Source organism: Periophthalmus magnuspinnatus, chromosome 11 (genome assembly GCF_009829125.3).
Source record: "Periophthalmus magnuspinnatus isolate fPerMag1 chromosome 11, fPerMag1.2.pri, whole genome shotgun sequence".
Classification (NCBI taxonomy): domain Eukaryota; kingdom Metazoa; phylum Chordata; class Actinopteri; order Gobiiformes; family Gobiidae; genus Periophthalmus; species Periophthalmus magnuspinnatus.
In genome coordinates, this window is record NC_047136.2 from 22,734,299 (window position 1) to 22,747,655 (window position 13,357).

General features: G+C 38.5%; 2 protein-coding genes across 3 annotated transcripts; both read right to left on the reverse strand.

Annotated features, from left to right (window-relative positions):
* Positions 1-844: 844 nt before the first annotated feature.
* On the reverse strand, positions 845-5,127 carry si:ch73-196l6.5 (riboflavin transporter 2). Its single transcript, XM_033975381.2, has 4 exons — positions 5,033-5,127; positions 2,696-3,699; positions 1,814-1,937; positions 845-1,057 (listed from the first exon to the last, which is right to left on the reverse strand). The coding sequence occupies exons 2-4, from the start codon at positions 3,679-3,681 to the stop codon at positions 848-850; spliced, it is 1,320 nt and encodes a 439-aa protein (XP_033831272.1). The 5' UTR covers positions 3,682-3,699; positions 5,033-5,127; the 3' UTR covers positions 845-847.
* Positions 5,128-6,705: 1,578 nt separating this feature from the next.
* On the reverse strand, positions 6,706-12,748 carry slc52a2 (solute carrier family 52 member 2). Of its 2 annotated transcripts, XR_008648891.1 has the most exons (5): positions 12,517-12,748; positions 11,106-11,955; positions 10,505-10,628; positions 7,588-8,545; positions 6,706-7,532 (listed from the first exon to the last, which is right to left on the reverse strand). XR_008648891.1 is itself a non-coding variant. In XM_033975615.2 (4 exons), exons 1-4 carry the CDS (start codon positions 12,644-12,646, stop codon positions 8,336-8,338), a joined length of 1,314 nt encoding a protein of 437 aa, XP_033831506.1. In that variant the 5' UTR covers positions 12,647-12,748; the 3' UTR covers positions 6,706-8,335. The 2 variants fall into 2 exon arrangements, 1 of the variants encoding a protein (XP_033831506.1); XM_033975615.2 differs by having other exon boundaries at positions 6,706-8,545.
* Positions 12,749-13,357: the final 609 nt, after the last annotated feature.

Here is a 13,357-nt window from a genome sequence, read left to right on the forward strand (position 1 = left end):
ACTAAGTAAGAAACAGCTCTGGTTAATGCTTCCGGACATGTTTAAAATGGGCAATGGGTGCACTATAGAGACGTGTGAATCACTGTGTGTGAATCAGTCAACACACCTAGATGAAGTGTCTTGCCCAGTGACACAAATGCAGTAAAGAACCATCATCTTTAAAGTGAGTGTATGCCTTGCTTATGTAAATTCATTTGTTTCAATAATGAATTCCATTAAACTGTTTCATATAAGTTTCTTTATAAATATTGTGTTTTATTTTGATCCTTTTGGTGAATGTGATATTGTTGGTAATAACATTGTGCTCCTGTTTTTGTCATATTCTACATCACGTACTTAAATACAAGCACATCTGTAACTCATGACGTTACGCTTCATTTACTAGTCAAAACCAGAAGGATCTGGCCTTACAGTGGCCTGTATGGATTATTTACAGTGGCATACTTCACAGGCTTCTGATAATCTTACCTTGGGCAGGACTTTGACCAATGTTTTGTCTGGTATAGAACACAAACGATCATCTGAACAACAGCAACAAGATAAAGAAGAAGTAGAAAGTAACTTAACACATTGACTGGTAATATCTGTGCAAAGAGGCACTTTGACATGGTAATCCATCTTTCTAACCTCCGCGAATTTGCTTAACTGGCAATAGAGTTCTTAGATCACTGGTTTATCTTAATGCACAAAATAATAATCTGGTTCTATATACAATTTTACAGATAAAAAGAGTTAAATCTTCTATAGTCTGGCAGCAAACAGAATGTCTCTTGTCTCCTGTATTGTACCAGTTTTCTTTTTCAGTAGGAACAAGGCTTGAGTCTGATTTTGTTAAAGTGGCATTGGTTCAGGGGCACTTGGTGTTGCATGGATCTCCTGATGAGAAGAAGCTGAAGATGCTGACCAAAGGAAACATGGTGACCGCTCCGAGCAAAGAACCCAACTGCACCACTGCACCACACCACACGAGGGCGCTGTGGCCTTCATCACGCAGGATCACACCCACCATCACTTTCACGTAGGACATAGTGAGCAACAACACCACCCATGACAGGACCTGGACATAAAAGTATCAATTTATAAGATTATGATCATTTATCCAAAGCAAAGGCAGGATGGAGGATGAGTGACTTGAACACATTCATAATAAGATGTCATCTGGGTTGGTTTCCTCCATCAACCCAAAGCATGCACATTAAGTCCAATTAAGATAGCCCTAACCAAGCCTCAAGATCTGGAGATGGGTCCCCGGGGTGCTGCTCTGCTTCTAACACGTTGCATCAGCGGGACTGGAGAATGGGTCAAATGCAGAGCTTAACTTTAACCTTTGTTATATTGCAATGAAAATAGTACTATGACTATGACTATGTAACTGCTTTATAATGAACTTATCCTGTATTTATTCCTTCATTATTCAGGGCTTATATGACATTTTTCAAGTTTTAATACAACTTATAATGTGTATGTAATTACAAACAAAGTACCTGAGACTGAAGGTGAGTTGTACTTCATGCAGATGTTGGCCTAGCACCCCCTGCAGTTATTATTTATTTATATTATTATTGTATTATTACTGTATTTGCAATAAATGTACATTTATTTGCAACAAATGTACATATATGTATTTTAAGTTCTAAACAGGGAATGCTAAGGTCAGTGTATGCACAGTAAAAGCCCAAGGCACCACTAGGGGAACTCATACCAGAGTTTGAGAAACCCTGTGTTATGCATTATACCCACAATACCGATATAAATAGCAGCTGTAGAGTTAACTTTGTACAGTTTGCTACAGATGATTTCTTCATACACTCACCATTATAACTCCTCCCCAGGGTCCATGCACCAGGAGCGGACAGGGACTGAGTGCAGCCATCCACATGATGTAGGCCCCAACCCCACTGCCAACAGCAGTCAGAGCCCCCATCACCACCAGGGACCTGTGAGAAACATGAGATTTTTACAGACAATTATTTATCAATTACTTACACCACGTTATTTGATTCAATAATGCAGAGGGGTTGATGTGAACTTGTTGACTTCCAATTAATTAAATAATTATTAAAATTAAAATGTGAAACGTTTGTCCCCATTTAGTGGAGACTTGGAACATTTTGCAGATTGTGATAGAGTCCAGGGGTGGTTCTGAATTTGGGGAGTGGACTGAATTATTTTTTTTATTTTTTAAACATATTTTATTTGTTATAAGTTCAAATAGAAACAAATTTGTGTTGAGTCAACATAAATATTTTAAAATGCGTGAACAGTTTATATTTGAAATTTCATCATTATAGAATCCAAATATAAAATATAAAAAAGGTGTATTTCATTATTTTTGTGTGAGTTTGATTTTGCTGTGTGCACACATTCAATTCAGTTCATTCTACTGTTTCCATGTATCCACTTTTACAATTCCATAAGTTTGTTAAAAGGCCAGTACATGATTTTAAACCACGTGTCAAAGGCAGTAGTTTCCACATGGTTCTCATACTAACATCTCCAATTGGATAAAACTATGTGTCCCTGGTTATTGTTTCCTCATGGTTCTCATCCAGCACATCCAAACACCACCATTCAGACACAAACAGCTGTATTTTATGAACAAACAGAAATAAAAGTTGGATACAGGTCCCTAATTACTTGAATTATAATTAAATTGTAACTTTTTTGTATAGTGGAGCCTCCCTTATAGTTTTACCTTATGGGCAGGAACATAGCGATGAAACAGGCCAGAGGGTTGGACACTGCAGCCATGGTCGCACTCAGGTGGTAGGCATTGTTCCCATACGGCAGACAGGAGTAGGACTGCACTGAAGGTAGGACTACATTGGACAAACCGTTCACCCACGCCAGAATCACAAATATATAGACCACCTCCACCACACTGTATGCCCCTGTCCCAAAGCGGCTTCTTCGTTTGGGCGTCTTATAAGAATCGATCATTAAATTCTTCTCGGCCCACTTGTTATTTTTGACTTGAACCCCATTCGTATAGCGTCCGTTGGGGTGTTCTCTTGCTACTGCGGGGTGGTAGTTCAGCAGAATGAACGCTACCAGACACACTAGCATCATCGCGCTTAAGAAAAAGAAAAAAACCTCTACGGAGAAGTTTGCAGGTTGGTATTGGGCTTGGAGTTCAAATGAAGATGTATTGGATGTTTGGTTTGAAATTTTAGTGCTGTTTATACAATGGACAACACCTACACCTTGGACTAAAGCGACTAAAGCTGGAAGCAATCCGCTTACGCCTTCTCCAATGTAATAAGTGGTCAAATATTCTGGCTTTAACTGCATCATGAATGGTAGAAATGTGACAGAGGAGGTGCAGTCTACGGTAGCTAAGAAAAAAGTAAGGACCAATAAGGCGACACTGCGATGGAAACCGCCAACAAATAGAGTTTCTTTCCAAAAAAATCCAAGTAAAAAGCTAGCTACAGTGCCAAGGCCTATAATAACGTATATGACCGCAGTTTCGTTGAGTTTTCCAGGGTTAAAGCGATGCATTAGAGTGACGAAAAGGGGTCCCACGTTGGCCATTTGGATGAGGACGGAGAGGTAGGAGGGGAGGAGCCAGCCTTCAGGGATCTGCGGGACGATCAGAGGCAGCTCCACCCAGAGACCGTTGATGGAAACCCAGGAACCCATCCCGAACAAGACGGCCAAAATGTGAGTGAGGAGAGACATTGTGAAGGTAAGGGATATCTAAAAACAGACAGAAAATGATCGTTTAACATTATGTAAACAGGTATTATGTTAATCAATGGATGTGTTAGTGGATGGAATAGGAAGCAGTTCTTTTGTACAGTTTGATCTATGGAGGAAAAGGGGTTAAATTGTGATGGCTAGAATATAAGATAAGAGAACACACACAATGGGGAATGGTGATAGCATACAGTCCCATTTAAGAACATATAGGCTTGATAGAATTAGAGCCTAGCAAGCCAAACTAACAGTCTTTCTACTCCTACAGTCTGGAAAATCATTACTGGGGTGAATGACAGGCAGATAAGCCAATCAATGAAACCCATGGTCCCTTGTTACTTCAGATATGGCTTAAAAACACATGTATCTGAGAGAGCTATTGTGCTACAAATAAATGGTTGTGATCTTGACTTCCAAAAAAATCTGGTGTTCATTGTCTTGCTTTTGCACGCACAAAGCAGTTATTAAAATATGTGGATAAAATACTGAAATATCAGTAAGATATAACATTTGCACTTGGTTAAACTGTACTTTTTGCATGATTTTTGACAACAAATGGTTATGTTCTCTTGAGGGTAATGATTGATCAAACAAACTAGAAAGTGGGGATTTTATTTTCTAGTTTTGTTAATGTTTAAACTTTTTTTTTAAATTACTGTAAACTATCAACTAAATTTGCAAAAATAATCCCAAACGCCAACATTGAGGGGGAGTCTGGGTTAAAAGTGGTTTGAAACAATAGACCTCATGTGGCTCAGGAACGCCTTATGTAACCACAGAAACATCTGACCACGGCTTTGTCCATTCAAAGGTTAGACACTCACAGAAAATTATAACGAAGTATCAACTTGAACAATACTGTAGGACACTAGTCGCAGCAGTAAAATGTGAAAAGATTTGTCTCAACACTGTAATGATAAAACTAATGAACAATACATTTATAATAAGCCAGCTATTGTTAACTTTAATATTTCTGTCATAATGCTTATTAAAGGTGAGAAATATATTGACCATTTGATTATACTGCAAGTGTATTGGATATATGCAGAAAGGTAGAAAACTGACTCAACAAATTTTTGATAGTTTTGCCCATCTCTAATGCAATTTTTTTTCTTTCTTCACATTCAAAGTCACACAAAAAATAATAAGACCAAATGTATAAATTATATTACTACAAATGAAATATTGTGTAGATCACTTTGGGAAAATATTGTATAATGCATAGGTAAAAAGTATCAATAAAATTAATCTGTGTATTTGTTTTGTGTAAAAATATGATTTAAACAAAGCACTTCTCTGTTACTGTTTGTTGTGTGGTGGTGTAAATACTCACATGTTGCTGCAGCAGAGGTCTGGGGTTTCTGATCCAAAGTCCTGGTGCTAAACTACAGAGGTGCAGGATTAGACCCTCCTTCTGAAACAGCCAACCGTTACACCCACGCCAGGGCACTTAGCAGATCATTGTCTTTTAAAAACCCCATCCACAAATGGGACAGGGGACAGCAGATCAGCTGTTTGGTGGTGGTCACATCCCTGTTTGCCTTAGGTGTGGTTTAAAAAGGCAGGGTCCATTCAAGAAACCAGACGAGTTATTTAATTCGGCTACATTCAGCTAAAGGCATAGTGCAGAGCAGTGGGGTTACATAAGCACACGTTTCTTTGATTGCACATGATGTTTTCACTGTGAAAAGGGGTTGATGGTATTATAGTAACTAAGATTAACAAGTGTTTATTTTTCAGTAAGACTTTGATCACATGATGTCTTCATTTTAAAGCTAAATCAATGCACTTTTGACAGCCAATGTTACATAATATATTAAACAAAGTGCTAATGATAAACTGTGCTGATATGCAGCTGCAACCAGAATTTTACTTACACTAAACAAACAAACACATGAGCTTTTTTTTCACAGCCTGACATGAAATCAGACTGAACTTTTCCTGTTTTAGGTCAATTAGGATTACCAAAATTATTTCTATTTGCTAAATGCCAGAGAGAAGGATTTTTAAGGCAATTTTTCATTTCTTTCTTCAAAGTCAGAGGTTTACATACATTTCATTAGTATATGGTGCCATTGTCTTTAAACTGTATGACTTGGATCAAATGTTTCTGATATCCTTCCACAAGTTTGCAATAGTTGGAAGAAATTTTGTCCCATTCCTCCTGAGAGAAATGGTGTAACTGAGCCATGTTTGTAGGCTGCCTTGCTCATGTGTCTTTTTATATAATAGAGATAAGATATATATATGGAAGGAGCCGAGTGCGAGAGTCACTGTGCAGGATGAAATATGCAAGATCCATAAGTACATCAAGGACAAGGATCACTGCATTATCCCGTCTGTCTTCACCTGCACGTGCCTTTCTATATTTAGCCTACATGTGCTGAGTCCAGACGTCTGATTTGTGGACATGGTTCTCTGTTGGTTTGGCTCTTGACACCTGTTTTTTTGTTGGAGTATGGGCTTCTGGCTCCTCCTGTGCGCACCTGCCTGAGCCGTGCGCCTGCAGAGCTCCGGACTGCACGTGTTTCCTTTGACTCTTGTAAATTGTGCAATTACCAGTCGAGACACTAGAGGTCACCTCTATTAATATTTTTGGTGACTGCCAGTTGGCTTGGCCTCCAGGCATTCGTACTTTTTGATTTGCCATTATAATCTTTATTTGAGTGGCCCTTTTTATTTATGTAAAAACTTAGCCTTCATCTAATTCATGTGCTTCATTTACTAGCATCTTGGTTATTTTAATTTCATTAACCCTTGGTTATAACTGAGTTGTAACAGCCATTTAGCCTTCTTGTTGTACAAAGTACTTTGAATTACTTGTGTAGAAGTAAATTTGCCAAGGGTTTTTTTTTCTACTTTCCTGGTGGAAGAGTCAAGCTATGTATAAACCTATGGAAATTAGCATGATATAGTATAAAATATATGAATATTTGCATGTTTGACCAACTGTGACAAAACCAAAGTAAAATCCACAGCATTAACATGAAAAAGATTAGATACAAACACAGTCAGCTTCAAGTTTAATCACAGAAGGGACATGATTATTTATCAAGGGAAATTAGTGCAAAACAAATCAGATCAAATCAGTCTTTTAGCCTCAAATGGCACCGTTTAGTGTGTTACTGTTAAACAAAAACATTGATTAGTTTTAAATGCCTCTGAACATTTAAAGGCAGGGCAAGTTTATTTGTACAGCACAATTCGTACACAAAGTAATTCAAAGGGCTCTAAAGAATAAGAAAGACATTAAAATCACAATACAACAAATGATCAGAAATAATCATAAAATTAACATTAAAGGAGGAAAGTGCAGAATAAAAACCTTTCAGTCATATGCAGCTAAACAGAACTGTTTTGAGCCTAAATTTAAACATTATCAAAGTAGAGGCCTGTCTCACTGTTCCAGGTTTTAGCTCCATAAAACTGAAACTCTGATTCCTCATGTTTAGTCCTGACTCTGGAACCAGCAGGAGGCCGGTCCCTGAAGTCCTCAGAGTGTGAGATGGTTCATGTGGCTCTAACATGTGGGAGATGTTCTTTGGTGCTGGTCCATGGAGAGACTTGTTCACACAGAGCTGCTTTAAAGTCTATTCTCTGAGCCACAGGAGCCAGAGACCTGAGCACAGGACATATGTTTGGAGAGGCCAGTGAACAGGCCTTTTTTTATCCATGTGTGGCAAATGACACTTGTGGCTCCCTTCAAGTAAAGGTGGAATGAGCAAAGGAAAAGATAGGAGGCAAAACTAAAGGGAATGTCACTTAAAACAGTTATACATGTTAAAGGTGTAATATGTAGGTTTTCTGGTGGAGAGTCCACCACCTGCTTGTCTCTGGAGTTATTGATCTTGCTCAGATAATAAAACACTGCAGGTGTTTTTATTAAACATTCTTACTGGGAGCTGTACCTATAACCTGGTCTGATGCCATCACCTGCTTGTGTCATGGAGATAAGTTTACTGCCATACTAGACAAAGCAAACACATCTCCATGGAGACAAGAAGGTGGCTGAACCTCCATCAGAAGTTCCATAGTTCACCTTTAAGTGCACCTTTAAATACAACATAATAATCTAAATCCAATGTAAATCATTAATGGAAAACAATTGTTTTGAATTTATAAAAAGAGGTAGGAAGATACTTTCCACAGACATGTTAAGTAAATGAACAATAGTAAATATCTGAGCTCAGATAAAAGTACTGTTACTTTAAAATTATACAGCTCAAATGGAGAAGATATTATTAAAATCATTTCCAAAGTATAAAACAAATGTGAAATCATCTTGATTAAGTACATGTGGCTTGTACATTCATTAATGCACTTGTTGAACTGTGCTTTGTTACTGCAGAAACGTCGTAAACAGTACAATAATATAGAGCCTGTCTCCCTGAGTTTGGCACATGACTGCACACCATCTCCTCCGCATCAACAACAACATAAAGCACACGTGGTTTAGAGAACCTTCACTTCCCTGTGGCTCCTCTCTGCTCACAAAGACACAGTTATCTGGGAAACATTTAAACTTCTCCAAGACCTCTTCATTCTGGTCTCTGGGATACAAAGGGCAACAGTTCCATTTAGTCTTTGAGCAGTAAAATGCCATAAGAATAAGGATGTATTTGTTGCTGTTTTGATGCTAGCTGCAGTTGTTTACACACTCCTGAGCGCGAGAAAACACATGGTAGACATTGATGAGAGGGAACATGACCAAAGCGCCGATGAGAGACCCGGCCTGGATAAAGATGCCGCACCAGAGAAGGGCGGAGTGTCCAGCCTCGTGAAGCAAGGTCCCGATGACCACCTTCAGGTATGAGAAGATCCCCGTGAACAGAATCCACGACAGCACCTGGAGATGGAGGGGGATACCAGTATTCACTTTGTTGACTAAAACATTTTTGTCATTTCCCCATGATGGGACAAATAAAGGTTTATTGTATCTTATAAAAAGTAAAGAAAATGTTATCATAACTAAACTAAAACTATGACTAAAATTAAATACATTTTTGTTCATTAAAACTGTGACTAAAAGTACATCTCTTTGTCAACTAAAAGTTCAGATATTTTTATGGGATAATGAATTATGAACCCCAGTCCCCCCAACCACGAAGCAATGCACTACAATGAATCATAGTTAAAATAAACAATATATATTTTCTGCCTTGGATACAGAAAACATGTCCAGAAACATGACGGATTTCTGCAGAATCAATGGGCGAAGCACTAAACTCTGTTAATCTGTGGTGAGAGAAATTTGATTTTATTTGTAAATGATAAGTGACCAATGAGCTCCTTTGTTTCACATGTGCCACTGAAAAAAAAAAGATCTGACTGGACAATCACATTTGGCCAGGCTTGAGACGTAACAGAGGACGTGGGGACCAGACTGACATTAATCTGTATATAAAATATAGAGAGATATCATTCTGGAGCTGCCAGGCAAATTTTCTGGTGGACAAAAGTATTATGAATTAAGTTGACTAAATTATCATGACATTTTCATCAACTAAAACTTGACTAAATTAAAAAAAATGTGCATTAAATCTTAACTAAAACTAAAAATCATTAAAAACAATCAAACTTATGGGGGACACACAATAATGTCACCAGGCTTGTTTACATAAAGTTGTAACGTTTTCGTTGAGATAAGTGATGTTATCAGCTCAATGGAGGAAGAAATGTATCAAGGCCATTTACAAAAGGACACAAGAGGAGGCAGCATTTTATATTCAAAAAGATGTACATCTTTTATCTATTTAATAACTATTCTATTTGATTTAAAGTTCATTTTATTTCCCTCATTAGATCAATAAGGGTGGCTAAGTATAAGTCATTAATTAAACTTATTTAAACAATGGAAATAAATATGTGTTTGCCACTTCTAATAAAATGTTAAAAATAGCCAAATCTAAACTGATTTCACCTTGGGTAAACAGAACTGAGTAAATATTTTTTATCTATAAAAGCTTACACGGGCTGCCTCCACCAACACTAAAAATGTACATTAAATACAGAGCCACAGCACCATGACCCACCAGAGCCATAAGCAGAGAAGACTGTGAGGTCCCTGTGAGAAACACTACTTTAGGTCAAAATGTTCTGTTTAATTATCTGTGTACAGAGGAACAGGTGGCCAACATTTGTGACGGAGGCCCCCAACATTCAAAAGTCATTTAAAGGAGTGGCTCAGATCACAACAAACCTGAGGGCACATTTCATAAGAACTCAACTCAGCACTTTACATACAATACATATCACGCTTTATATTGAGAAAACACACTTGTCTTTCTTTAACATGTACTTGTGTAATATTACGTCATTATGTCCTTTTTCCAAACTAATAAATACATAAAAAATATGTTATTCTGAGTAAATTTTTTATGGCATGTCATTTATTCTCATGTCAAAGGGGATCGAAACTAAAGTATGTTATCTTATTATTAATACAGCAATGATAGAAGCACTGACAAATATTATGATTTCCATAATATCTGCCAAAATCTAAATGACATGTTAAAGTTACAAACTATACATAGTCTCTCAGGACAATAAGCAAAGTAAAGGTGGGATGACAAGCAAGGGGATCATTCAGTATTGTTAACCAGTCTGAATTCTAGCAAACAATACTGACACTGGCCTAGAGTTAAATACGTGTGCCTCGACCAAACCCTGGGCCATAGGGCAGCAATATACACCTTTATTTTCACTTATCAATATATTATAAACAGACTAAAACCATAAACATTTTATTACAGTTATGACTGATTTAAGTGGAACAGAGAAATACATAACAGTTATTTTTACTCACTACTAACGCAATACCAGAAGAGTATCCGAGGAGCGGAGGGCAGGGGCTGAGAGCAGCTAAAGCCATGAGGTATGAAGCGAAGACTCCTCCAGTGATGGTCAGGAAGCTCAGACCACTCACTGACCTGAAAAACACACCAGCAACACTGTTTAATACATGATACATTCAATGTATTGGCAAAAATCTAAACTAAAAAAATACTAATCTGAGCAGGCATTTTTATATGATAATCTAACACATAACATATTTGCTTAAATTAGTTCATTTTTAAATGGTTTCTAAATGTTTATGATATTAAAATGAGTAAAGAATACAATTTCAATTAACTGTTCTGTAGTTTTGTGTTAGCAGGCATCATAACCTTCTCTAGTAACACTGATAATTATACTTAATAACTGCATATGGTATCACATGTTTTTACCAGTAAGATTGTGTAACTATCTATTCATGGGTTTCAGAGTGATGAAAAATTAAGACAGTTGCTATAGCAACTAACAAATTAAAGTAAAATATGATATATATTTTTTATCTTCTTCTTATATTTTCTTAAAATTCCACATATCACAAGTAGCTGAACCCTATGAATAGGATAAAACCTTACTTCAAAATAAAAAACATGGCCAGGAAGCAGGCGAGGGGGTTTGCGATGTTGCCCAGGACAACGGAGAGGTGAAAGGTCATGGTGCTGTAGGGGAGGCAGGTGAAGCTCTGGACAGACGGTAGGACTCCATTGGTCAAAGCGTTGGATAAGGCCAATAAAATCAGAAGGTAAACATTATGAAGTGTCCAAAATGAGTGAGCAGGAGGCTGCTGCTCTTCTAGCTGCACCTGCTGCTCTGACACGGGCGTCCCATTGTGGAGGGGGTGTGTCTCCTCCCCGCTCTTTGCTGCACTGGTGTTGTCTGGATCTGGAGGGATGTGCATCTGAGCCGTCTGTCTTCTGGTCAACGCCATAAAACTCAAAGCGGACACAGTGAGCATTACAAACAAGAACCAGAAGAAGTTTTGTGCAGGAAAATTCTCCTTCAGATACTCTGGTTTGGTTGTGCCATTGACTGATTTGCACTCCAGTTTACCAACGCCTTGTCCTAAAGCAACAATACAGGGGAACAAGGCACTTAAACCCTGTCCAATGAAGAAGGTGCGTATATACTGAGGAGGGTATCTAAACATTAACGGTAGAAAAGTGACATTTGATGTACAGCAAACAAATGACAAAACAAAAGTAAACAAGAAAAATGGTATGGACCGCTCCTGTCCAGCCACAGTGACGGTGTGAGACCAGAAAATTGCCAGAAATGCTGCCGTGACAACAGCCAGCACCTGGATAATGTGGATGATGAGGCGTTCGTTGAGCCGGCCCGGAGCACAGTGGTGGGTGATGGTCACTGCGATCGGACCCAGGTTTCCAAACGCGATGAGGACAGAGAGGTAGGCTGGCAGGTTCCACTCTAAAACAAAACAAAGTGATTTAACAAATAGTAAATGCAACCTGCATTATTATACAGTCATAAATTCCACCACTGATAGTAACTATGTGCATTACCTATGTATACAGTCTACATTCATGCAGGCATATCATTTGCAATAGTATTTTTAAAGGGATCAGAGAAGAACAACATAAATACATAGAACAAACTAGACTAGACTGTAATTAGGTGAAGGTGAATTCAGTTTTGATTATATAAAAGTTTACATAAATGTTTCCATCTCTAAATTTAGGCTGGCAACATTCCATCTATGAAATGTCCTGTTAAGGCTTTTCCCATTGAGGGGAGACAGCCATTACACTGTCCTGCTGTTGTCCATGTGTAGTACAGAGGTTACACAGGAGCCACTGTCAACTTCCCATAGAACTGGAGCTAAGATGCTAGCAGCAGCACAGTGGGAAAACAGGACAAAGGACATATCTCAAAGACATAACCAGACTCATATTGTGACAGACTGATGTTGTCACAGCAGTAGACCAAAGGCCGCCTCAGGACACCCCGTCCCCGGGACCACACACTGACCTTCGGGCAGCACATTGACCACCACCGGCAGCTCGACCCACAAACTGTTCACGGAGACCCAGGAGCCCATCGCGAACAGCGCCATGAGGACGTGGGTCACCGCCTCACTGTCCCACCAGCCTCCCGACATCGTGCCTCTGTCTCCGGCTCAAAATAGAGGAAAGAGGCGCACTCCCGGCTCGTGTTTAGGTCGAACAAGAGTCGCACGGTTGAATACACGCCGACGTAATCTGCAGAGTTACGCAAAACAAGTGCCCGCCCTCTCTGTGCGTTCAGGAGCAGATGTAATTTTCTAATCCAACCTGCTTTTCGTGATTTGTCTCTTAATTTGTATGTCCTAGTTTGCTTTTGTGCTTAACGTTGAATGCCCTTTTTGTCTTCAAGCACCATCTGTCCTTTTACTCAGGTCAGATAATTAGATCATTGCTATTAATTACTGCAAAAGAAATTTCCAAAACAATTTGAATTTCCACGTGAAGTTTGCTATGGATCCTACCTGGACAATGATTCAATTGTTCAAAATTAGGAACACTTGGGACATGCCATGTATAAAACTGGTATAAATCAATGGTTTTGTATAAATCTGCTGGGACAGGGGACAGGCTCAAAACGGGACCTGTCTCGGGACAGTTGGTCACCCTACACACAACCCTTTTGTTGATAAACACATTGGATTTCACATTTTACCTATTGGAATAAAGAGTTCTAATTACACAACTATACACCAAGTATTGTACTGGCTTAACCTTTTAATTATTTACCGAGTCCTTATAAGCTTCTTGTTTTTGTAACGTTATAGGCAGAGATGCAGTCACATGCCCCAAATATTTAAGAACTAAAT